Source organism: Mauremys reevesii, linkage group 8 (assembly GCF_016161935.1).
Source record: "Mauremys reevesii isolate NIE-2019 linkage group 8, ASM1616193v1, whole genome shotgun sequence".
Taxonomy (NCBI): Eukaryota; Metazoa; Chordata; order Testudines; family Geoemydidae; genus Mauremys; species Mauremys reevesii.
Genome location: NC_052630.1, coordinates 35,883,499 through 35,909,730, shown reverse-complemented (window position 1 = coordinate 35,909,730; position 26,232 = coordinate 35,883,499). Strand labels below are relative to the sequence as shown.

Here is a 26,232-nt window from a genome sequence, read left to right as displayed (position 1 = left end):
GGCTTTCTTTGAATGCTCTGTCCCCTCCTCCTATGTCCTCCTTCACCTCCCTGCTAACAGCCAAAAGGCCGTAGTAGCCACAAGGAAAGGGACTAGAACCCAGGCCCACACCCCTCCAGTGCTGTCCTCGTTCTCTCTGCAGCAGAAGGGAGTATGGCACACACAGCTGACATTCGCCCATAAGGCCACCTAGTTTTGTGGCAGTAGGTATTGGATCTTGCAGCCTGCTATGACTGGGGGAAAAAACTCCTGCGAGGGTTTTGATTTAATAGTCAAATGAATAACAATCAAAGCTGTTACACAGAAATCCATTCACACAACCCCTTGTTTAAGAATATTTCTCAAGCTACAGTAGAACTGCCAGCTGGCTGCAGAATACAGCATTGATGTGCCATGGCAATGCAAAGCCATGGTGCAGAGGCCAAGAATGACCAGGAGACGGTCTGGAGAGGTTTTGGTGTCTGCTGTCTTGTGCTCCAGAATCTCAGCCTTCATTGGTAAAAATTAAGTCTCTAGCCCAGGGGTTCTCAAGCTTCATTGCAATGTGACCCTCTTCTGATAACAAAAATTACTTCATGACCCCCGGAGGGGGGACCGAAGCCTGAGCCCCACTGCCCTGGGAGAGGGAGCCAAAACCTGAGCCCCACCACTCCAGGCAGGGGGGCCAAAGCTGAAGCTCAAGGGCTACAGCCCCAGGCAGGGGGTCTGAAACCTGAGCCCTGCCGCCCAGGGCTGAAGCCCTTAGGCTTTGGCTTTGGCCCTGGGCAGTGGGGCTCAGGTGCCAGCAAGTCTTAGCCAGCCCTGTGGACCCCATTCAAAGGCAGCTATGACCCACTTTGGGGTCCCGACATACTATTTGAGAACTGGTGCCCTAGCCCTTTTGGTTGCAAACAAAATCTTCAAATTGTGAACACAGTGTAATTGATACAGAGATGTTTGCCTGAGTCTGCAGACAGCCTGAAATAATAGCTCTGAGAGCTATGAATTGCTCTGTAGTAGAGTCTATCACACCACAGAGGTCTAGACAGTGTGGCGTGGCATGGGAATAGAAAGCAACAGGGTCCCAGGCTGGGGAAACAAGGGTTAATTAGCAGCTGAAGCTCATTAGCCTCCTAGAAACCCAGCCTAGAGAGCAATTCTAAGGTAGAAGGGGACAGCTGGTGGGAGTGAGACTCAGTTCCTCTTATTGATACATTCCCATGTTCTGTTTGCCTTCTAATTGCTGTAACACATCAAATGGATGGTCATTAGCATTAAGGGCTAAATCCTGCTCCCATTGAAGTCAGTTGGAGTTCTGCCCTTTGCTTTCAAGAATGGGACCAGGAACTGACCTTATGAGAGAAGTAAACCTTCACCAGTCATCTCATCTGGAAATGGACTTTGAAGCTGTAACCTGTGACTTGCATTTCTATTGCTGAGCGTGCCAGCTGTAGAGCTTAGTCTGCCAGCCCAGCTAGGGTGCTGGTGCTCTCCTCAGTCATGTTTGCCACACAGAGCTTTTCATAGATCATAGCCATAAGGGATGGAAAAAGACCGATAGGTCACCTAGTCCATGCCCTGGGGCTAGTTCAGAATTGTTCCCTACTGTGCATTCTTCAGTCTTTTGTCCAGTCCAGTTCAGTTATAAATTGCTCATGACTCAAACAATGGGGTTTCTATTGCTTCCCTTGAGAGATTATGCCACAATATTATAGAATTTGCTGCCAAGAATTTTTTTCCTGCTATTCAGCTCAAGTTTTCCTTTCCTCCTCAGGAAGCAGTGTGTGCTGGAGACAACAGGATCTGTGCAGTGTAGCAGAGGGACAGGCAGCTAATGTTGACGGAGCATGGAGAACCAGGGATAGGCACCTAGAAAAGTTGGGGCAGTTATTGGGGAGGTAATAGGTGGGTTTGGCAGTTGCGGGTGGACAGCTTATGGATCACTGCAGTTTACAGGGAATGCACGTACTTGCTTACACTGTTTGATACATGGCAATGCATGTTATTTGGTGATTCATTCTCTCACCTTTTCCAGGCCTCATTGGAGCTTCTTTCACATTTGCTCATCTCCCCACTTGTGTCATCTGCATCCCTCTCCAGATCATTCATCATTTGGATAAACAGGACAAGGTACACCAATGCCTGAGGTGCTCTATGTGCCACTTCCTTCCTATTACCTCTGTAACCATCATCCTCTTTGGCCCATGGTATTAAATCCTTCCCCTGTTGGCTATTTCACCACCAGCACAGTACCTTCTCGGCATCTACAGGTGTGTAGGTCTTTGATGTATAAAAGGCCTTCTGGAAAATAAAAGCTGTATCTATCTCGAGCTGTTTTCAAAAATCTCCCTCTGTTGCCAGCACTGGGGGTCTGTATTGGTGCTATAGCAATGGTGGGAGAGCTGGTGGAGACTAGCTGCTGGCATTTAGCTCTGAGCAAGTGTAGCTGATGCAGTGGTAAATGCATCTGCACCATGTCCATACTAGGGCTCTTGTCATTGCTATCTCTTGTGGAGCTGCACCGACAGTAGTGAAAGGGTGATAGATTCCCGCCCAAGCTGTAGTGTGGACAGAAGATCTATGGAATTCATACTTTAGGCCATATCTACACAGCAAAAATAACCAGGTATAAACCAGGCTGTTGTAACATGCTAATGGCCCAACCTTGTTATGATTTATCCTTTACTGTGTGGATAGAAAGAAAAAATCATAACCATGTTGTAGGCCACTGTATCTTTCAGGGTTATAGGATGTGGTATTCTTCCTTATGTATGTTACAACAGGGCTGAACTATATCCATATCCAAGAGAGAGCTGGATAACTTTTTGTGTGAGATTGTATGATGGGGTTACTTGTGATGGTAGGGGGCAGGGCTCAGAAGCCCTGGGGCTCACTTCTGGTTTATGTCTTATGTTCCTAAAAGCTCATGCTTCAGGGCTTCAGCCAGCCACCAGCAGGGGTCATTTGTAAAGCACTTCAGTATCTGTCTGGATGAGAGGCCCTGTATAACTGCAAGGTATTATTAATAATCATCATCAGTCTGCCTCTGTTTTTAGCTACAGTTATTACTTTTTGACCTGTTGCCTTAGTTGCACATATTCTTCTGGCCATAGGGATCTTCTCTCTGGGACTGGCTGGTTGCCCTCACTCTCCCTGGTGAGTAATGAGACAAATAGCCCACATTCACATGTCATACTGTGCCGTGTCTGTTACACAGCTTTAGATCATCTGAATCAATAGCAAATGCTCCCCCTAAGGCATGTGAACGGATGGTTTGCTTAAAAAGCAAAGCAAAGCAAATCCAGTGCCAGCATTCTGGCTAGAAGCAGCCTCATTGGGGTTTGTCAGTAATAACTCACTTCCTTGCTCTAAATATTTTTCTAGAGGTAGTCTCACAGCTCCGGTCCTCAGCACAGAGGAGCTATTTTGCAGGGCTCTTTGCATTGCACACCACCTTCAAGGAATTCAAACTGATTGATCAAGAGTCCGCCCCACATTTGATTCTTCAGCTCAGTATGTCAACCCCCCTGAGAAGGCAAGGAGCAACCCTTATAAAAAAGTATTCCATTGTTCTCCAGTAATCACCACACACATTGCAGTAGCCCTGCTGGACAAGATGTGCTTTGGCCCAGCAATGAGCAATTCTGTAGTTCATTGATAGAAGGGAGGGGAGTGTTCAGTGACTAGTTCTGAGGTTGTACTTCATTGGGAGGCTTTTCAGTTTTTTTAAATCCCACTTGTATGCAGCTATACTGCTGGTGAAAGGTGCTGGGCTGAGAACTCTGCATAGGACCTGAATAGTGTGGGCAGCAGCGGGCAAGCTCTCCAGTCCTGTCATGCCAGGAGCCTTGACCCTGACCTGGAAGGACTCCTTTAGGTAGTATACCTGTGACTCTTTCAATTCTTGGCTCTCAGCTGAGTCTACCACTAGGAATGGCAATTTGTCCCTACCGTAGCAGTGGTTTCTGTGATGTGGACACCTGTCCACAGGGAACTGGATTAAGACCTCCCTATTTCTTTAAATTAAGAAACAGTTGCTAGTTGCCTGCAACAGCAAGGCAGAGATCCTTTCAACAAAATTGGAAAGCAGCAAATTTTAAATGGACAAAGAAGGCAAATACACTTTAATATGATGTCCCATTAAACTGGTGCATGTAGTTAGGTAAGTTTCCAAAAAGGCTGGGAGACACTTTGTAAAAAGAACAGCCATTTCTATGAATGACACTTGCAATTACAGTAAATTAGAGGAGCTGTGAATCCTCATGTTTCAGGATGTAAGCTAATCACTGCCTGGTCAGGAATAAATTTCTCTGAGTGGCGTAGTATTGCACAAATTACCAAGTGCATTATGGGAGGTTTATATCTTCTCTTGCTTGGGGTATAAGAACCTAGATGGATCAGGCATTGACCAATGCTTCCATTAAAATCAATGGAAGTCACAGGATTTTAGCACATGATGCTTTACATCAGTGGTTCTCAACCAGGGGTACGTGTACCCCTGGGAATACACAGAGGTCTTCCAAGGAGTACATCAGCTCATCTAGATGTCTGCCTAGTTTTACAACAGGCTACATAAAAAGCACTACAAAGTCAGTACAAACTAAAATTTCATACAATTACTTGTTTATACTGTTCTATATACTATACAGTGAAATGTAAGTACAATATTTATATTCCAATTGATTATAATTATATGGTAAAAATGAGAAAGTAAGCTATTTTTCAGTAACAGTGAGCTGTGACGCTTTTGTATTCTTATGTCTGATTTTGTAAGGAAATAGCTTTTCAGTGAGGGGAAACTTGGGGATATGCAAGACAAATCAGACTCCTGAAAGCACTGCACCAACATTAAGTACCGGTAACTACTGTGATATATGCCATCATGTGCCAGCAATGCCCCTTTGTCATGTACATTGGCCAAACCAGACAGTCTCTGGTTTGGCCAATGTACACAAAAGAATAAATGGACACAAAACTGACATCAGGAATCATAACATTCAAAAACTAGTAGGAGGACACTTCAACCTCTCTGGTCACTCAGTAACAACTTAAATGTAGCAATTTTGCAACAGAAAAGCTTCAAAACCAGACTCCAAGGAGAAACTGCTGAATTTGAATTAAGATGCAAATTAGATACCATCAATTTAGGCTTGAATAGAGACTGGGAATGGCTGAGCCATTACACACATTGAATCTATTTCCCCATGTTAAGTATCCTCACACCTCTTGTCAAACTGTCTGTAATGGGTTATCTTGATTATCACTACAAAAGTTTTTTCTCTTAATTAGCCTCTTACAGTTGGTAGGGCAACTCCCACCTTTTCATGTTCTCTGTATGTGTATATCTATCTCCTAACTATATGTTCCATTCTGTGCATCTGATGAAGTGGGCTGTAGCCCACGAAAGCTTATGCTCAAATAAATTTGTTAGTCTCTAAGGTGCCACAAGTACTCCTGTTCTTTTTGCGGATACAGACTAACACGGCTGCTACTCTGAATACTGGAAGTAGTGTCACAAACCGTTCAAATTAAGTTCTACCGCTCAGGTTGCATCTGATCGCTATGTATGCTCTAGTACTGTATGCTCCCTCACTTGTAGCTCAGATTATGGACAAATAAAACTGCATTATAACCTCCAATGAGAATTAACACACAACAGGCACTAGTGAACTGATCTGAATTCCTTGTCAATAAGGCTCTCTCATGAGCAGCTTCTCTTTGTTTCACCCCTCTTGTCATTCCTTGGGAAGTTTTCCAGTTTATTTAAGCCAGATCCTACCCACCGATGTCAGTGGCAACACTCCTGTTGACTTTCACAGGAGTAATCCCTTGAATGCTCAGCTCCTCAGGCAAGGACCTTATCTTCCTATTAGGTGGTGAAATGCAAAACACACCTGTTGTGTAATAATGTTTATTAATAACTATGTGTACAGTCACATGATATTGTTTCTGGTCCCTGGTTGGTTGACCTACAACTACAGGCTACATGAACATACACATAATGTGATGAGATATCCTTTATGTTTTATTTGGTCTCTTGATAGTCTGCACAGTTGGTAATTTGCAATTTCAGCCATTCATCTCAGTGAGCAAAGCTTGGATCTACCACAAATACAATTCTGCAATAGCCTGGCTAGCATATACGGGCACCACTTTCTATGGGCTAGAGTTAGAAGAACTGCTCAACTATGTGTCAGAGGCCCCATACTGCAGACAGCTACGGGTGATTCTCCTGTAGCTCAGATGGCTGCAGGTGGTGGATCTGGGTGGTCCCCTGCTGCACTGCAATTCTGGTTGTCAGTACTCCAAGAGGGACGCGGGCTTCCCGGTAACCCTCCAGGACTGTCTTGGAGTCCCCGCGGGTTGCGGTTCAGTGTGTGATGGGGGGCGCAGAGGCCCACTGCGCACGCGCACTGGATTAGGACCCGCAGCCTTGAATGCGCACGCGCAGAGGTCGGCAAAATGGCGGCGCCCGTGGACCTGGAGCTGAAGAAGGTACCGGCCGGGCCCGCTTCGTAGCGTCGCGTGCGCGGGTGCGGGGAGCCTCCTTCCCTGTAGCCTGGGTGGCTGCAGGAGGGAGGCCGCAACAGGGTCCTGCTCCCCGGGTTCAGAGGCCGCGCGGGCTCGGCTGTGTTGCAGCCCTGCTGGGTGTCCCGGGGCTGGCAGGAGCCGGGCCCCGCGTGTGAGACCTGCCGCGCAGCGGAGAGCACGGAGCCGGGGGAGGGGTGGGAGTGTGGGCATCTGAGAGACTCCCCTCCCCCGACAGACAGACACACACACACACACACACACACACACAGGAGCCCCGAGACAGACACTCGACCTCACTCCCTGCAAAGCTCCCTCACTGTCCGGCCGCACGGCTGATCCCCTCCCCAGCAGAGAGTAGAGCTGTGCCCCTCCCTCCCACTGGTGCTGGGCAGGGCAGGGCGAGCTTCCCCAGCCCTGACCTGGAAGGAACCAGAGCTGTCAGGGAAGGGAGTGGGCACTGGTAGGTGGCCAGGGGAAAGCTTGGAGAGCAGATAGAAGTGAGTCAGGCCAGGCATCTCCAGTGAAGAGGAGCAGTCCAGTGCCCCAGAAGGGAGGCAAATCACTAAGAATGAGTCTTGCTAGACAACTTAAAAACATATATGTGCGCCACATAGGAGGGCAGATCCTGGAGCTGGCAGTCTCTGTCCAGAAGCATGTCTGTGTTTGGAATCCCTGGTGTCATTATAGCTGAAAGAGGCAGTTTGCCTATAAAGTCCTGCACATAAGTTAGCTGTTGCTGAGTTTTCTGAGTCCAAAATGAAAACAGCTGCACCATGTCCAAAAGTGCTATTTGATGCTCCTGGACCAGTAAAACTTAAATTTCCTGTGCAAAAGTTATGACATTCAAGGTCAAAATTTAATAACTGTAACTTGCTTACTTTTTTTGTTAGGCTTTTACTGAACTGCAGGCCAAGGTTATCGACACACAGCAAAAGGTGAAGCTGGCAGATATACAAATTGAACAACTAAACAGGACGAAAAAGCATGCACACCTCACTGATACGGAGATTATGACTTTGGTGGATGAGACACGCATGTATGAAGGTGTAGGGAGAATGTGAGTAACTTTTTTACCGATGGAAGAGATTATGGCCACATTCTTCCAAATTGCCAATAAAACTTGCTGTAATTGCATATAAATTATACTACTTTTAGAAACATTTTTCTGTAGTCAATGATTAAGTATCAGGTTTGTAAATATTAGCTGCCTTTTGCATACCTCTGATCTGCCATTCCTCTACTCTCCTCCTTCAAAACATATCTTCTTTCAGGGCCATAAAGTTTAATTTCCCCTTCCTTAATTCTGTGTGTAGGTGTGAGTGTAGTGTCCAACGATGGCAGTTAGAGCTGTGTTGGCTCTGCACAGGGGAAATTCTACCTTGGCCGTCTGCAGGACTTTTGTATCTCCTATAAGCAGTTGGAGCAGCACAGGGTCTCCAGCAGAGGACAGATGCTCTCTTATTGTCACTTATTTGTATGAAAAACATTCTGGCTTTTTCGTATCATATTGTGTTTAGGTGTTTTATAATCCTATTTTTAATTATCATTTCAATGGCTCTTCAGTAAGAGGGACTTACTGCACAGTAATTCCCAGGATCAACCTTCTAGTTACAAGGTTTGCTACCCACCAGTCTTCTGGCATAATAATTTATTTCAATGAGTGTTTACATATTTTTGTTTGGCTTTGCTCATGTGGATTACAATCACATTCGGGGTTTCATGAAAGTTTATAGACTCCACCAGCAGAGCTTGTATTCCTCATGAATGCTGATGACAAAATGTAGATTTGTGAGAAGTTATAATAAACCTGTCCAACTTTAACTGCCTGATGAAATATGTATTTGACTCTAAAAATTGTACGTCTCCTAATTTATTGCACTAATTCAGGGGCTATGGTTGTCCAATGGAACTGAAATGGTGATCTGTTCATTAGCATATTAATTAAGTTCTGTGAAAGATGTTCCCTAGAATCTTTAGAGAACCAAATGAAGTGAAATGAATGCCAGAAAGTTGTTTGTCCAGGTGCACATTGGCATATGTTAATTCTAAAACAATAATAGGAAAGGAGGAAAATGTAACCTTTGTGCGTTAGACTGTCTTCAAAAGAAACAGCTTAAACCAGTGGTTCTCAAACTTTTTAGCAACCTGAGGACCCCCATTTTGATTTAAAATTTTGCTGCAGATCCCCAAGTCCTCTGCTTTGCTCCAGACCCCACCCCCATCCCATCTCTTCCTGCCCCTGCTCCCCCCTGCCCCTCCTCTTCCCTGTCTCTTTCTGCCCCTGCCCTGAACCCACTCCCTCCCAGCGCCTTCCGCACACAGCGGAACAGTTGTTCCCTGGCATGCAGGAGGTGCTGGGAGTCAGGGAGAGGAGTTGAGTTGATCAGCAGAGCCCAGGCTGATAAACGCTGGCTTAAACTGAACCTAATATGTATTTTGATGGCACGCTAATGATACCTTCCTATTGTAATTATGCTACCCTCTTGTAAAAGGCTACATGAACTAGTCTTTAAGCTAATAGTGCATTCTTACTGGATAAGTGTTGTGCTTAATGCTCTGAAAGGAAAAGACAGACAAAGGTTTGGGCGTACTAAGGTTTTTCTTTCATGTAGTGTATTAGGTAGTACTGACAAATTGTCTGGGCCCACTTGAAGGGATGTTCTATATCTCATTTCCAGGGGTCCAGTATACTGTACATACTGTCTCATTTGTTTTCTGTAAACGACCAATAATTATTTTGTTCATGCAGCTGAATTTAATTTTGAGGTGTTACATGAGGGTATTATTGACTGGCACCTTCAAAGGAAATTGATTTCAGTCTCCTGCAGTGAGGCAGAGAAGTGAATGATACAGCCTGTTGGCAGATCAAAGCCGTAGAGTTTAAGGCCAGAACAAACTACCAGATCATCTTGTCTGACCTCCTGCATATCACAGGCCAGCAACACACCCAACACCCAAAAACTAAACCCAACAATCAGAATTAGACCAAAATATTACAGCCACAGAAGACTAATAGGCCACAGGCAGAGAATAGGCAGGACCAAGATGCAGCAATGTCAGAGTGCCAAGGAATGCCAAGGAATTAAGTAAGATATACCCAGATAATCTTGGCATGTGACCCACACTCCCTGCTGCAGGGGAAGGCAACCCCCACCCCCTAGTTCACTGCCGAGTTCCTGACATCACATATGATGATCAGTTAGACCCTGAGCGTTTAAGCAAGAGAAGGGTTTCTTCTTCAGGGCAGTGAGAAAAGTAGGCACAGCAGAGACAAACTAAGAGTAAAAAGCACCTTCAAAAAGTCCCCAGCAAATTTCTTTAAGCGATTTTTTACTTAAGAGCACAAGGTGCTTTTTCCATTTTGAAAAAACTCCTAAAGTAATTCTAAAACAAAGATAAGATGGAGAATGTATTGCCTTTTAAAACAATACCTGAAGTGTTTGTCTAAAGGGAAAAAAAACAAAAATGTAAATAGCAGTTAAGGTCCCAGTATCCATATCAATTCCTCTGCCTCCTTTCTCTGCCCATCTTCCACTTGTAGTCTAGAGACCCCTTTCTCTCTGCGCACCCTCAGTTACTCTGTGGGAAGCAGGCACTAGAGTAACCATCTTTCTATGAGCTTTACTTCTGCTTCTCTACCTCTGACCAAGAGAGGGCTGTTTGGCCCTTGCTGGACTGCCTGTTTGTACCATAGAATATGCATGTGCCATCTTATTTATATTATCATCATCTGTATTATGGTAGCGTCTAGATACCCTAACCAAGATCGGTGCCCCTGTATAAGCCACTGTATAAACATAGAATAAGAGACAGTTCCTTCCCTGAAGAGTTTACAATCTAAATGGCTTCCACCTACCCTTAATTCCCTGAGTTCAGTTTCATGTATCCTCAGGGAATTTAGTTGAACCAATATCACCTGTTCTGCTATGTTGCTGATGGCCAACTACCTGCTATCTCTGAAATTTGCTTTTCATGCTGAAAAAGTTTGGATCCCTTTCCAATATGGGGATTACACCCCAACAACACAAAGATCTTCCGTTAGTCCACATTGGTCACTTGTTGATGTGTGATGGAGACTTCATGTTCCCGGTGTGGGCTGGAAAGGTTGGCATGGGTTATAGCCTCATAACTAAAGAGCCTGCTGTTGGAATTGAGGATAGACTTGTGGTAGCTGGTGGTCTCCAGGGCCTGTGTAGAGGTGAGTGAAGATAAGGAGCACAGCTAAGGTTGTGTTTTATCAGAATTTTGATCCTGCAGCATTTTGTAAATTATATGTCTGTTGTTGTTTTAAAGGGCAGTATAATGTGAACTGTGTTGTTCGCCTGGGAATATCCTATACTAGAGTTTTATCGTAGAGGAACTAGCAACTTTGTTCTGCACTTCCTCCCTGCTGTGAAGGGAGAGAGTGGTCCTGAGGATGATTCTTTCCTTCTCACCTAGTTTTATGAGAAGGGGTATCATCAACTTGAAATCTAACCATATTAAAAAAAAAAAAAAGGGTGGGGTGGGGGAGGAGGGAGTTAAATAGTTGCAGGTATTGCACCGGGCCCTGAGTCCCACTTAGTTTTTATGGTTTCACAGTTGCATTTTCTATATCTTCACAATATTTTTTCCTTTGCTGTTGTGTGAAAAACCCATGCAAATAAGGGGGCGACAGGGGAAATAGCAACACAGACTGTCCATAGACAAGCACTGTCAAATGCACAAAGAAAAGACAATGGAAAGAGAAATTTTATTTCTAATCTCTTATAACACACTTAGATTTACTTGTAACAATAATAGGCAAACATTTTTCAGAGTGACAATTTTTTTTTTAGGAATGATGGGGAGTCCCTTTAAATCAGAAGTCTGGTAGTTGGTTTTTGCTCTAGTGCAGGGGTGGGCAAACTTTTTGGCCTGAGGGCCGCATTGGGTTTTGGAAATTGTATGGAGGGCTGGTTAGGGGAGGCTGTGCCTCCCCAAACAGCCACGCGTGGCCTGGCCCCCACCCCCTATCCTCCCCCTGCTTCCCACCTCCTATCCTCCCCAGGACCCCTGCCCCATCCAACCTCCCCATTCCCTGTCCCCTGACCACCCCCGGAACCCCCACCCTGACTGCTCCCCATCACCCATCCAACCCCTCCTCTCATTCCAGACTGCCCCTCTGGGACCCCTGCCCCATCCAGTCACCCCTTCTCCCTGTCCCCTGACCGCCCCTGGAACCTCTGCCCCTGATTGCCCCCTGCCGCTCCATCCAAACCCCCTCTCCTTCCTGACTGCCCCCCCCCGGACCCCTGCCGCCATTCAACCCCCCTGTTCCCCGCCCTCTGACTGCCCTGACCACCACCCCAAACTCCCCTGCCCTCTATTCCCCCCCCCCATTCCCCGCCCCCTTACCCTGCAGCCTGGAGCACTGGTGGCTGGGGGGGCTACAGCCGCACTTCCCAGAGCACCAGGACAGGTGCCGGCTGGAGCCAGCCATGCCACTGCACAGCACAGAGCACCAGCTCAGGCTGGGCTCTGCAGCTGTGCTGACCCAGGAGCTTGCAGCCCCGCTGCCCAGAGCATTGTGCCGGCAGCGTGGCGAGCTGAGGCTGTGGGAGAGAGGGAACAGCGTGGAGGGGTCGGGGGTGAGCCTCCTGGGGCAGGAGCTCAGGGACCAGGCAGGAGTGTACCGCGGGCCACATAGTTTGCCCACCTCTGCTCTAGTGTGATCCTGTCTTCATTCTTAAATAGGATCTCAACCTCTCTTATGCTGCATTAGTTATAGGAGTTTTGACACTATATTGTAGTGGCTTTTAAAATGGAAGGTAATTTTAGTTTGGGTTGGATGATAATTTATAGCTCATTCCACTAGGAACCACTAGCATCCTCTTATAACCTGCTAACACTTTAGTAACCCTCATGCTAGTGGTTTGTTGTCTCCTCTAGCTGCTGTACGTTGTATGGATGTTTGTCATCTGCTGTCTCAGAGATAGTGGGGCCTGCTCCTTTAGCTCAAGCAGTAGAGACTCATGCTTTTACATACAGACATCCTGGTTCAGTTCTTACAGATTACTTGACCGTGGGTATCTTTACACTCATGCACTACAAGGAGGAAGACTTCAGCAGAAGTGGTTTGCAAAGTGGTAATCTGGTTGTCTTTTCCAATAGCTCTAGGCTAGATAACATTATCACCAAACACCCAGGCAGTTCTAATGCTCAGACTCCTTAGGGTGGATGTCTTTATTTTCCTTATTACTTTTGCCAGGAGGAGCTATTATTTAAAAAAAAAAAAAATCTGTTCTGAAATGGTAAAATCTGAGACTGCTATAGTGGGATTTAACCTCTCCCTCCCCCCACAAAAATCTTGTGTTACGCATGTGAGGAACGCCTCCAGTTCTGGACCGAATCTCTGTTCTTGTGAGTTGGGATCAAGACCTGAGGTTTTATTCTGCTTGGCACCTGCTTCTACTGTAAATAGTTGTATTTGTTCCATTTGTTTAATTATTGGATGTTAAGAGGGAGCGAGGCCTCATGACGATTTGTGGCTTCCTGCTGCTGCCTATCAGTCAAGGGATGTTGTTCACTGTGACCTGTGCTGCTAACCAGATGAGCTTAGCACTGCTACTGTGTTCTGTACTAGTTGGAGCTTTGGTCTGCTTCATTCCTAGATATGAATTGCAGTAATCAAGCGTGGAGGTCGTGAGGCTCATGCTGTGGCCGGGTCTGTGTCTGATAGAAAGGAGCACGATCTTCTGGCTAGTTGCATTAGGAAGTATATTTGGTTTGGCATCCAATAGGATCGAGGGATACAAACAGACTCCAGGCTGTGCACTAACTTAACTGTCTCAGGCCATGGCTATACTTGCAGATGTAGAGCGCATTGGGTTAAACCAGCCTTCGGAGAGTGCACCAGGGAAATCGCTTCAGTCTGTCCACACTGACAGCTGCAAGCGCACTGGTGTGGCCACATTTGCGGCACTTGAAGCGGCTTTTGGAGTGGTGCATTATGGGCAGCTATCCCACAGAGCACCTCTTCCCATTCTGGCGCTGTGGCCTGTGGGAAGGGGGCGTGGGGTGTGGGGCATTCTGGATCCTGTCCCAATGCCCCGTGATGCATTGCTTTGCATCCCAGCAATCCCTGTGTTTCCATCCACATTTGGAGCCATCTTTCAATGGTTTCTGTGCAGAGTGCGCTTTGTCTTCCCTTTCGGTCTGTGGGAATGGAGCCCGAACTGCTGTGGAACATGCTGACGAGTCTTGCCAGCATGTCTCGTTTGGCAGTGGAATTACTGCTTAAGATCCAAAGTGACAGTGAGGAGTCCGACGATATCATCAAGTCGTGTAACGCATACAACACGAAATTGCTTGTCTCATTCATGGACATGCTCTCCACTGTGGAACGCCACTTTTGGGCTTGGGAAACAAGCACTGAGTGGTGGGATCACATGGTCTGGGATGACGAGCAGTGGCTGCGGAACTTTCGGATGAGAAAAGCCACTTTCATGGGACTGTGTGCTGAGCTCCTCCCCCCCACCCCCCCCGCGCGGCGCAAGGACATGAGATTGAGAACTGACCTGCTGGTGGAAAAGTGGGTGGCTATTGCAGTCTGGAAGCTGGCAGCTCCACACAGCTACCGATTGGTCGCTAACCAGTTTGGAATGGGAAAGTTGACGCTTGGATTTGTGTTGATGCAAGTTTGCAGGGCCATTAATTGCATCCTGCTTAGAAGAACCGTGACTCTGGGTAACATGCATGACATTGTGGATGGCTTTGAACAAATGAGTTTCCCTAACTGCAGAGGGGAGATAGATGGGACGCATATTCCTATTCTGGCACCAGCCCACCTAGCCTCTGAGTACATTAACCGAAAGGGATATTTCTCCATGGTTCTCCAGGCGCTTGTGGATCACCGTGGTCATTTAATTGACATTAACGCAGACTGGCCCGGAAGGATGCATGACGCACACATCTTTCGGAACACTGGCCTGTTCAAGAAGCTGCAGGCCAGGACTTTTCCCCCAGACCAGAGGATCACCGTTGGGGAAGTCGAAATGCTCATTGTGATCCTTGGAGACCCCGCTTACCCTTTAATGCTGTGGCTCATGAAACCCTAAACAGGGAGCCTGGACAGCAGCCAGGAATGGTTCAACTACAGACTGAGCTGGTGCCGAATGACTGTGGAGTGTGCTTTTGGCCGTTTGAAGGGCCGCTGGTGCACTCTTTATAGGAAGCTGGACTTGGCTGAAGACAGCATCCCCGCGGTTATATCTGTGTGCTGTACCCTTCATAATATTTGTGAAGGGAAGAGTGAAAGTGTCACTCAGGCATGGGCCTCAGAGGTTCAACACCTGGAGGCTGAATTTGCACAACCAGAGAGCAGGGCTATTAGAGGGGCCCAGTGTGGGGCTGCAAGGATTAGGGATGCCTTGAGGGAGCAATTTGAGGCTGAAAGCCACCAGTAATGTCTGGTGCTCTGCACAGGAGTTAAGTGCAGTGGCTGTGTTTGGTACACTGACTTGCAGTGCTTGTTGCTTTCCTGGGCTAAGGTATATTTTGCTTTATGCACTAATAAAGTATGTTTTCAAAGTAAAAAACTCTGTTTATTGAAAAGAAAATTCATTTATTGAAAAAAAACAAAGTAACACAGAAACCTCAAAAGGGTAAGAGGGTGGGGTGGGGAACGGTTCACTCATAGGCTTGAGTATGTCCTGATTTTATATTCTCGAATCCTGTCTGGAGTGCTGTGCACTGAGTGCTGCATTCAGGATAGCTATACGGCATGTTGAGGGGGGTTGAGTGCAGTGGATAAGGGTCGTAGTTTTCGTGGGTGGGTGGTGAAGCTACGGGTGTAGGAGGCAGCTGGAGATGGTAAGAACCCGGATGTTGGGGAAAGTGGGTTGGAGGGTACATGGGGGCACAAGGGGAAGTGTTTTGGGACGAGCTGCAGGGCGGGAGTGAGCGCGGTAGTGTTCTGCCTGCGTGGCGACGAGCACCTGGATAGAGTCTGCTTGGTGCTCCATTATGCTAATCAGCCGGTCCGTGCTTTGTGGCCAGTGTGTCGCGTTTTCCTGGTGGGTCCTCCTTTTGCTCTCCCTCCACTTCTGTGCCTTTCGATTCTTGTTTACAAACTGCTGCATGACTTCTTTGCTTTTACGCGGCCTTGTCCTGAGTCTTCTCAGTCTGTCGGCCAGTGATAAGAATGACAGCTGAGATCTCAAGGTTGCACCTATACAGGCAAAATGCAACACTTAACAGAGGCAGCATTGTACGCACCAGACAGAGCAATGATTCCCCTGCACTTAAGGAGCGCAATCACAAAAACCATACTTTGCCTGTCCCAAAGCGAGCGCGCACAACCCATGGGAGCCCCAGAAATGGTAAGTACAGGGTCCATGGGACTGATTGTTTCACGGCTGTACTGTCCTCTGGGTTTCTGTGTCTTGGGAAGAGCCAACAGCTACAGGGGGCACTTACACTGAACACTGTCCAACAGAACAAGGAGTAATGGTCTCAAGTTGCAGTGGGGGAGGTTTAGGTTGGATATTAGGAAAAACTTTCTCACTAGGAGGGTGGTGAAGCACTGGAATGGGTTACCTAGGGAGGTGGTGGAATCTCCTTCCTTAGAGGTTTTTAAGGTCAGGCTTGACAAAGCCCTGTCTGGGAGGATTTAGTTGGGAATTGGTCCTGCTTTGAGCAGGGGGTTGGATTAGACCTCCTGAGGTCCCTTCCAACCCTGATATTCTATGATTCTCCACAGGAGTTCGTCCTGGAAGATATCTCACTGCTGAGGGAGACCAGGGAAGCAAGGGAGGGTCTTCTCCTACAATGCGGCTTCCGCCCTGGCCCATACACAGCTTGCCTGTGTGCAGCAATGGTCCCCATTCCTCACCCAAAGAGCCCATACCTAAAAACTTCCTTCCCGAAAAGACAGTCACTTACCAGGAACCTCCTCTGTTGTTTGTCCTTCCCCAAGCACTGGATGCTTTGACTGGCTGCCTTCCTCCTGGCTCGAGAAGAGCTCCTGGCTGCATGCATCTAGGGATTCCAGAATTTCTCCCCCAGCCTCAGCACCATCACTCGCGCTTCCCCCCCCTCCACTGTGCTGGGCTCAGAAGTGTCCATGGTGGTCGTTGCAGTGGAGGTGGGATCACCCCCAAGTATCGCGTCCAGCTCTTTGTAGAATTTGCTGGTTGCGGGGGCAGCACTGGAGCCTCGCGGGCTTTGTGGTAGGCATTCCGCAGCTCCTTTACTTTAACCCAACATTGCACCACATCCCGGTCATGGCCCTCGATATGTGCCTGAAGGTATCGTAATTTCTACGGCTAGAGCGCAGCTGGGACTGCACAGCTTCCTCCCCCCAAACACTGATGAGATCCAGCACCCTGCCATTGCTCCATACTGGGGATCGCCCGGTGTGTGGAGGAATGGCCACCTGGAAAGATGCGCTGAGAGCACTCCATGCCTGGCTGAGCAAACAGGAAGGGGATTTTCAAAATTCCCTTGGAATTTAAAGGGCGGGTCAAAAGTGATGACCAGAGTGGCTAGAACAGGCATTGTAGGACACTTTTGGAGGCCAATCAGAGCCAATCAGAGTGCATTAGGCGTCCACACTGACGCCGCGGCACTCCAGCAAGACCGCAACAAATGTTATTCCTCTCAGGGAGGTGAAGTATCAGGAGCGCTCCAGCCGTGGAGTCAGAGCGCTCTACGTGGCTTGCCAGTGTGGACGGGGAGTGAGATAGAGTGCTCTTGGCGGCTTTATTGCACTATAACGCGCAAGTGAAGCCAAGGCCTCAGCGTGAGGACAAATATCCTCCGTAGGTGAGGATATTACAGAGGGGGCAGATTTTTCTGAGTGGTTCCTTCTTCCTACTAGTATCACTGGAGCCTAGCTTGCTTTCAGCTTTAGCCAAACATTGTTTGCTCAGGTGCTGCTTTCTAGTTGCCTAGATGGTGCTGTTTGTTAGATGTAAAAGTTATATTAGACATAGAGCTGGGTATTATCTTTATGCTGTTGGCAGTTCAGCCTGTATTGTCTCACCAAGCTCATGTAGATGTGGAATAACATGAAGATGATTGAATCTTGCATGAACACACTGGTGAAGGTTTTGGAAGTTGAGAAACAGTTGCCCATTATAATTGTCTGGGTTTGGATAGAGCCATTTCAGGGCATTACATTTCACCTCTGCGTCTTCTTGGAGGTTAGCCACCAATGTCTGGTGAACATCTATAGGGAGTGCTACAGAGAGGTTCAGCAGGAGGGTTATGGGTGTACTTTCCTTGTTTACGGACAGATGAAGTTACATGCCAGAGTAACAAGTGATGTCTCTGGCCTGAAGCCTGTCTGGAAGGGATGCAGGATACTGGGAATTGGAAATTGAAGCTAGATAAGTTTAGTCTAGGAATAAGTTGCAAATTTTTAACAGTTAGGGTCATTAAACACTGAACACTGTACTAGGTTTGTAGTGGATTCTCCATCACAGGAATTTTTACATAAAGATTGGATGTCTTTCTAAAATGTGTGTTTTAATTGCAACAGGAATTAATTCAGGGAAATCCAATAGCCTATGTTATGCTGGAGAGATTATCACAATAGTCACTTCTGGCTTTGTAATCTAGGAAATGTCAGGTAGCATTAGAGGTGTTATGCTGGAGAGATTATCACAATAGTCACTTCTGGCTTTGTAATCTAGGAAATGTCAGGTAGCATTAGAGGTGTTTTTTTTTTGCTAGATTCCTTTTCTAAGCAAGCTAGTGAAGGAGTTTAGACATTGGGAGCTCTGTAGTTTCACATTATGATTTCTTCAGCACTAGTTAGAATATTGCATGTCTTAAGGTGGGTGGTAGGTCACTTTAATAATAATTTTTTATCAAAGAGGTATGGACAATCTCTAAGTCAAGGTCCTGGGTGTCCTTTACTCTCATCCCCCAGAAAGGGTGGGGGAGGGGAAGGTTCAGAGTCAGTTTTGGACTTCAGTGTCATCAGTGCACCCGTGACTAATTGTGTGAATGGCCAAATTATTGGAAGTAGGCTGATGTTTCTGTTCCTATGCTTAGCTTTATTAAATTAAAAACCTAGCTCAGTCCCAAAACAGTATTTTGACATTGTCTAGAAAAATCTTTCAATGTTTGCACAGTGTACGTTTGTAACTTAGAGATTTAAAAAACATATTACTCTAGATGGCACCACCGTGGAAGATCTTAGTTATACCTGTGTGAAATGCATGGTACCCCAGAAGGCAATCGATTTAATCTTTCACTTCTTCACGAGCACTACATGAATAAGTACTATGGTCTTTACTCTCCTCTGCTCTGAACTTGAGCACATTGTCTTTCCTTCTCTGTATCATCGTAATGTGAAAGCCAGTTTGTCATTCCCAAACCCGGGTTTCTTCGTTGCAATTTGTGTGTAGCGTGCAACCCCACCTCTCTTCAACATAGGGAGCTTAGTAGTGCTAGATTTACTTCTACTATAGCTATTTTTGATTTAATACAAGGAAAGGCAGTGCCACATAGTAGGAGGTGATGAATTGCTGTATACTGTAAGTTTCCGTTGCTCAGAAGATATCTCAGCCTCGTGGCATCTTGCCAACCACATTTTAGTTCTGTTACTTCATATTCTTTTGAAAGGCTTGTTATGTAGCCTGATACAACTACCACCAACTTCTAGTTTTGCTGCTTAAGCTATTTGTGAACTGACATCATCCTATTGCTTTGAGAACTAGGATGAAAGTTTAAACTGCAGAATTCGCTGTCTGAATATTTGAGACCTTTCCCTTTACATACTTCTAACATTCAGATAATTAATAGATCCAGTCAGAGTTGTAAGGGAAAACATTTATTTACACCAGACACGCTATAGGGTTCACTGCAGTTCTTGTTGCTGTGGGATGCCAAAACTGATTTTTTTTATTATGTATTGATATTTAGTTATTTAGTTTGTCTCCAGTTTTATTCCTCTTACACTTTTTTAGAAGTTGTATGCCCCAAGGAACAGTCTGATTATAAAAATGAAACAAATTTAATAACCTTGTACAACTTCATTGTCAAGATTGTGCCCAAGAAATGTTCTGTCTGCATGGAAACTAATAATAATCTGATTTTGATCATGATTTTTGAAGTGTGGGTGGTTTGTTTTTTTAACCACACAAATGAAAACTGATGTTAGAATCAAGAGGTGCAAAAGACCAAGATAATCTAATCCATTTCACTGGAGGTTTGACCATGTTGCTACTTTCAGTGCTGTTCTTGGTAAGAGTCAAAAGTCATAAATTAGCAGGATCCCTATTTTCAGCAACTGCGAAGACAAGTCTCTGTCTCCTCACTATCATATGTTGCTCTCTCATACAGAAATACTCTTGCATGCAGCAACAATCATATTTTTTGCCAACACAGACAGTAGCAAAATCTGGCTCTTCTCGCTGACCTGTATATTCACATTTCACAAATTGCTCAGGGACATGCAGGGGTCAATTTACCATTCTCCTACTACATATAGGTCAATGTAGTAAATGTGAGTGGAGTATCTATCATCAAGCTCTGGGGCAGTACTCTGGTGAGAAGTTCAGCACTGAATGCCACATGCTGGGAAGGGGGCAAGTGTTGGGATGTTTACAAGAGTAAACCAGGACAAGCACCTTAGTATCAAGCCTCTGATCAGTAGGACCTGCTGCTTTTGAAATTCTCCCATTTCACTGCTGGAAGAGTGCAGCACCCCCCGCCCTGCCCTTTGCCGCTGAGTCTCCTGGCTGCTGTCATGGAGGTTTTTGTGTCTGTTACTCGTCTCTACTCCCTCAGCTTTTTGGAACTACTTCAGTGCCTACTGCTTCTATTGCTGGTAGCTTTCCCAAGATGCAGGGTGTAATGGACATGATTTTTATCAATAACACTGCTGCCCACAGATTTCTGAACTGATCTGAATCTTATTAATTTAACTCTTCTGCTTGGATAAGCTATGAGCAGCAGTAGGGGCATTGGAAGAGAACTGTAGTTAGGAGGGTAGCCCTGTGTCAGTTCACTCTGCAACCACAACTTTTAAAAACCATTTACATATGGCTATACCTGTGTGAAATACATGCTGCCCCAGAGGCAAGTAATTTAATCTTTCACTTCTTCACCAGCACTGCATGAATGAGTATTGAGGTCTTTACTCTTCCCTGCTTTGAACATGAGCACATTGTCTCTCTGAGGTGCCTTCTCTGCATCATCATAATGTGAAAATCAATTTGTCATTCACAAACCTCACTTTTCTTCATTGCAATTTATGTGTAGCATGCAACCCCACCTCTCTTCAGCATAGGGAGCTTAGTAGTGCTAGATTTACTTCTAATATAGCTATTTTTATGTCACACAAGGAAAGTCAGTGCCATATAGAAGGAGGTGATGAATGCTGTATACTGTAAGTTTCTGCTGCTTAGAAAATATCCCAGCCTCATGGCATCTTGCCATTTAATGCCAAAGTGTCTGTGTAGTGTGTGTGTGTGTGTGTGTGTGCGTGCGCACACACACACACACTATATAAAAAAAGCTTAATTTCAGCAAAAAATTATGCTGAAGGTTCTTGTGCTTGCCAGGGCAAGCTACTTCTGCTTGCTATTGGTAAGTAGGTTTTTCATACTCTGGATGCAGGAGGTGTCAGGAGTTTATGAACACGACACAAAAAATCCCTTGCATTCAAAGAATGTGAAGGTTGTAAAGTCAGGCACCAAAAAGCTGGGAAATATCAGCATTAAGGTTGCCTGGGTAACCTTAATTTGGAACCCCTTGTGCACAGTTGGCATGATACAGTCTTTAATAACATGATTACATCCTATTTTTCCCATAACACTCTGGTGCAATCCATGCAAAGGGCAGACCTGCTCTGGGGATGTATCAGGGTTGTGTGGTAAGGCAGACTGTAGTGAGTAAGACCTCTGCTTCATTTTTTGCAGAAGTTGGAAGGTGTATTGTGTTTGAGTCAGCGGACTGCAGGAACAGAAAGGAGGGTCTCATGGTTAAGACAGTTGAATGCCCTCCTGAGGAAGTAGAGTCCATTCCTTCCTCTGCCACAAAGTTCCTGTATAATGATAGACAAGTCGCTTAAACCAAACTTTTCACAGGTGGTCACTAACTGCGTGTTCCTCAATTTCTGGGTGCCCAACTTGAGACCCTGGGGTTTGATTTGTAGAAGTGCTGAGTGCTCACAACTGCATAGTGGGGGCTGTGGCTTGAAGTGTGTGCTATATAATTCTAAGCACTTAAAAATCAGGTTGGGCACCCAAAATTAGTTGATACTTTTTACCAGAATCTTGATGTGCCTGAGCTTCCTCTTTGTAAAATGGGGATAATACCACCCCTTCATCTCACAGGGATTTTATGACGATAAATTCATGTTTCTGGAGCAGATGGGTATCATAGTGATGAGCGCCACAGAAATGCCTGAGGAAATTCATAATTCTGTCTTCAGAGCAGGGTCTGAACAGTATACTGTAAATAAAGCCTAGGGCCACACATTAAACAATGAGGAGAAAACAAACTGTTGAATAACTCTTCATTTAGTGAGCACCATCCATCCTGTGCACTGAACAAGGCCTGGGTTCTGTTGAAAAAAGTGTGTGATCCTGTAATTAAAGATTGTATCGGAAAGCATTCACACAGAGGGGCCAAATAAAGTTTGCAACGGCAACTTTAATTCTGGCCTGTCCTAACTTCTGAGTGCTTGACTTTGCAGTTTTAACATAGGTTTGTGTGTGTGTAATTTACTAGGATTTTAAAAAAGCAAACTGAAAAACAATTCTGTTGTGTGGCAGCATATTAACACCTCTGCGGCTGATCGGGAGGGTTGGAATATTTATATTTACTGTACAGCCCTCTGCCCCTTGAACTAATAGTGTAACTGTGTAAGCGTGCGCAGACTCACCCAGCAGTGCCTCCTGCTGGTTGTCCTCGGGAATTAGCATCCAACCTTTGGAGCGCCCTCTTCAGGCCAGTGCCTCGCCACCACTGCTGGCGCCCGTGTCCCTCCCAGAACCCTGGTTCCCCTTTAACTGGGTGTTGCCCCCTGGCAGTACCCCTACAGTTCTAGGTCTCCCCCTCCCAGGGGAACCCCTACCCACTATCCCCACTTTGCCTCAGTCTTGGCTACTGCCCAGTCTCCATCTAGCCCCTGTTCACTGGGGCAGACTGCAGTATAAGCTGCTCATCACAGGAAAAGGGGTTCAGACCTGCTGCCTCTACCTCCCCACCGGCTGCCCCGTTGCAATCTTGCACCTATTAGGCCTATAGTCAGGCCTACAGCCTGGGGCTTTCCAGGCTGGAGCTCCCAGCTCCTCTGGCCCTTCCCCAGCCCTGCTCCCAATCTAGGTGTCTTGCTTAGGTCCCTGCAGCCAGGCCCTTCTCCCTCTACAAGCAGAGGGAGAATTACTGGGCTTCTGGCTCACGGCCCCTTATAGGGGCCAGCTGGGCTTGACTGGGGCATGGCCACAGCTGAGCCTACTTTCCCCAATCAGTCCAGGCTTCTTGCCCCAGCCCCAGCCCCGCTATAAACTGATAGCAGTATTCATCCTCTGTGTGGTCCAGCACCACAGGAGGATGTAAGGTCCATGGATATTTACTGACAGCAGAAGAATGGTGAGGCTGAGGAATCCTTTCCAGCCTCTGGAGGGGCGTGGGCTCAATTGTGTACAGATTCTTCTGTCCTTTCCCCCAGGCTTGAGCCCCTCCTGCCCCATTTCCACAAACTTTCCCTACCCCATTCTCATTCTCCTTGCCTACGCAGTCCCAGTCTGCACTCCTCAGGCTTCTTGGCCCAGTCTCCTTGCCTCACCAGTCCCAGCATCCCATCCCCACTCCAGTTCCCAGCTTCTCTTGCCCTCACAACCCAGTCTCACCAGACTACTTGTCCCAGTCTCCTCCTTTCCCTTTCCCCAGTCCATTTTTTGCCCTTCTGTATTTGAATGAGGCTGCTTCCTCCTTTGCACTGCCTGGATGCCAGCAGGGTGATCAGTGAGAGCACTGGAGACAGGCTCCCTGCTCTCATTCCCAGTGCCTGGCCTGATCCCGGTTTAGGGTGGCCACTCACCTCTTCCCAGAATACCGGACATTCCAGTACTTCTGGAAATAGCATGGACCTGCTCCTGTTGGCATGACCTTGGATGCATGGTGTGGGTGAAGTCCTGATGCATGGGGAGGTGCTATTTTTAAGAGCCCCCCCAGTCTGACCTCACATGCACGGTGCATGCAAGGTCACACCAGATGAGGGGGTGTCACTTTAAGAGTGTGCCACTCCACCTCCAGGACCTTGTGTGAGAGGTCATGCTGGTGGGGGCAAAGTGACATGCTCTTCAAAAGGGCGTCCCCCACCTGATACCAGACAAAACCATGTTTGGTTTTGTCAGAGTACTGAATGGGGGACAAACCCTAGAAAAGTCTGACTGTCCTGTTTAATACCAGATGAGTGGCCTGCCTACCTCAGCCTGGAGCAGCCATTACAGAGAGAGCATCTCTAAACTCATGTGGCCGTGGCCTGGGGTATGCTCAGTCACTCTGTGGGGATGGTGTATGCACAGTGTGGTCGGCATTAGGAGCCAACCCCTTTTCAGGGTCTTAGTTGTTCAGCTCTAGCAAGCCTCTCTTGAGTATGTGGAAACGGAGATTTTTCGAAGGTGTATAACTTTGCAAAATTTAGGCAGATTTTGATGGGCATAGACCCTCTACCAAATTGAGTCCCAGATCCAAAACGTGGTGGTACTAGAACATTAAATAAAAGATCACCAGCATTTGTTAACATGGGGAAAACAGAGTATTTTCTTCTATCCTTGTTCTCAGAAAGGGCTCTACCATTTTGACTGAAAGTTTAAAAAAAAAAAAAAATCAGCCTGAGGCAGACATGTGGCATGGAAATTTTCAGCCCAAAAGGTTAGTTTGGCAAAGTTATAAGTAAGTAAAATCATAGATTATTAGGGTTGGAAGGGACCTCAAGAGATCATCTAGTTCAAACCCTTTCTCAAAGCAGGACCAATCCCCAAATCCCTAAGTGGCCCCCTCAAGGATTGAACTCACAACCCTGGGTTCTTCGAGTGATTGCTCATATCCATTCCAGTTAGGTGCGCGCGCCGTGTGCACGTTCGTCGGAAGACTTTTACCCTAGCAACCCCAGTGGGCCGGCTGAGCGCCCCCTGGAGTGGCGCCGTAACGGCACCGCATATATACCTCAGCCGACCCACCCGACCCTCAGTTCCTTCTTACCGCCCGTGTCGGTCGTTGGAACAGTGGAGTGCAGCTTGCCTGTCCTCCGCTTCCCTAGCTTCCTCATAGTTCTTCTCTGTAAAATTTGTACATAGTTCATATCTTAGCTTAGGTTTTCTTGTTTTGATAGTTTAAATCAGTTTAGTGTTAGATAGTTAGCGGGTTCGGGGATTAGCCCCACCTGCGCCCGGGACCAGAGCGTATGCCCGGCTCCCCGGGTTTCAAGCCGTGCTCGGCCTGCTGCAGGCCTATGCCGACAGGAGATCCTCATAGCTCCTGTTTGAAGTGCTTAGGAGAGTCGCACTTATCTACTAAGTGCCCAATTTGCAAGGCTTTCAAGCCTCGCACAAAGAGGGAAAGAGACATTAGGCTTAAACAGTTCCTAATGGAAGCAGCCTTAAACCCTCCGGCCGCGGCACTGCCCGCTGTCCCTCTAGACTCTCGCAGCGCCGCCACGGCGCCGGGCCACTCTGCTGTACCACCGAAAGCGCCATCGGCACCGAAGCCGTCCCAAAGACGCTCGCTCTCGCCAAAGGCGAAGAAGGGAAAGGCCGCTGCCTCTTCGGCACCGCCTGCTCCGAAGCACCAGAGTGCGCCCCGTCCGGACCGCCCGGCACCGAAACCTGCCGCGGCACCGGTTCCTCTGCCGCAGACGCTTCTGCCAGCACCGGCGACTCCGGCCCCTCAGAGGCCGTGGAGCCCGGCACCTGTGACCTCCCCGGCTCCGGCCGCGGTAGAGATGCCACAGCCGTCGACTCCGGAGACCTTCGAGGCAGCGCGGGACCTCATCGCATTGACAGACCCGGCTGTGCCACCGCCCCCGGCGCCGCCGGTGCGGGCGCCCCGTTCCATGGGCAAACCATCAATGCTTAAGCCGCCAGCCGGCACCGACTCTGACCGGCACCGATCCCGTTCCCGCTCTCGCCACCGATCACGCTCTCGACGCCGATCTCGATCTGGGCGCCGATCGCAACGCCGCTCGCAGTCCCGGCACCGCTCAACTACGCGGCACCGGTCAGACTCGCGGCACTGGTCATTCTCCCGCTCTCCGACTTGTCATTCCCGGCACCGTTCAGGATCTCGGTACCGCTATGGCCGCCGCTACTCGCGGAGTCGCTCCCGGCACCGAACATGGAGATCCCGGTCGACCTCCCGGCACTGCGCCAGTCGGAGGTCCCATTCTCGCTCCCGCTCTCGCTATCGGGATGCCTCCCGGCACCGGTCGCCGCAGAGGCGGGAAATGCGATCCGTGGGCACTTTGGCGCAAGAGTTATCTGCTCCACCCTGGCCCTCTCGACACGCCTCGGCCTCTTCGCACGCTGAGAGTTATTAAGTTGACGAGTATGACCCTCAGGTCCCGGCGGGCATTTTTCACCAGTCCCATCAAGCGGACCAGGACCCTCATCACTGGGGTTACTGGACCCCTTGGGCCTACCACCAAGCCCAAGGCGCTCCTCTGCCTACCGTGTGCACCGTGACAAATGAGGCACGCGGCCCGGAGGCCACAATAACCCGTCCACCGGATGACACGGA

At 47.5% G+C, this 26,232-nt stretch overlaps 1 protein-coding gene across 4 annotated transcripts in view; it reads left to right on the top strand.

The window, feature by feature from the left end:
• Positions 1-1,298: 1,298 nt before the first annotated feature.
• PFDN1 (prefoldin subunit 1) overlaps positions 1,299-26,232 on the top strand; it is a 70,111-nt gene continuing 45,177 nt past the window's right edge. The window contains exons 1-3 of one of the 4 annotated variants that reach the window (XM_039486775.1): positions 1,299-1,343; positions 2,015-2,109; positions 7,401-7,445. In XM_039486775.1, the coding sequence (XP_039342709.1) occupies positions 1,314-1,343; positions 2,015-2,109; positions 7,401-7,445 (170 nt within the window). In that variant the 5' untranslated portion in view covers positions 1,299-1,313. The other 3 variants (XM_039486773.1, XM_039486772.1, XM_039486774.1) reach the window with 3 other exon arrangements.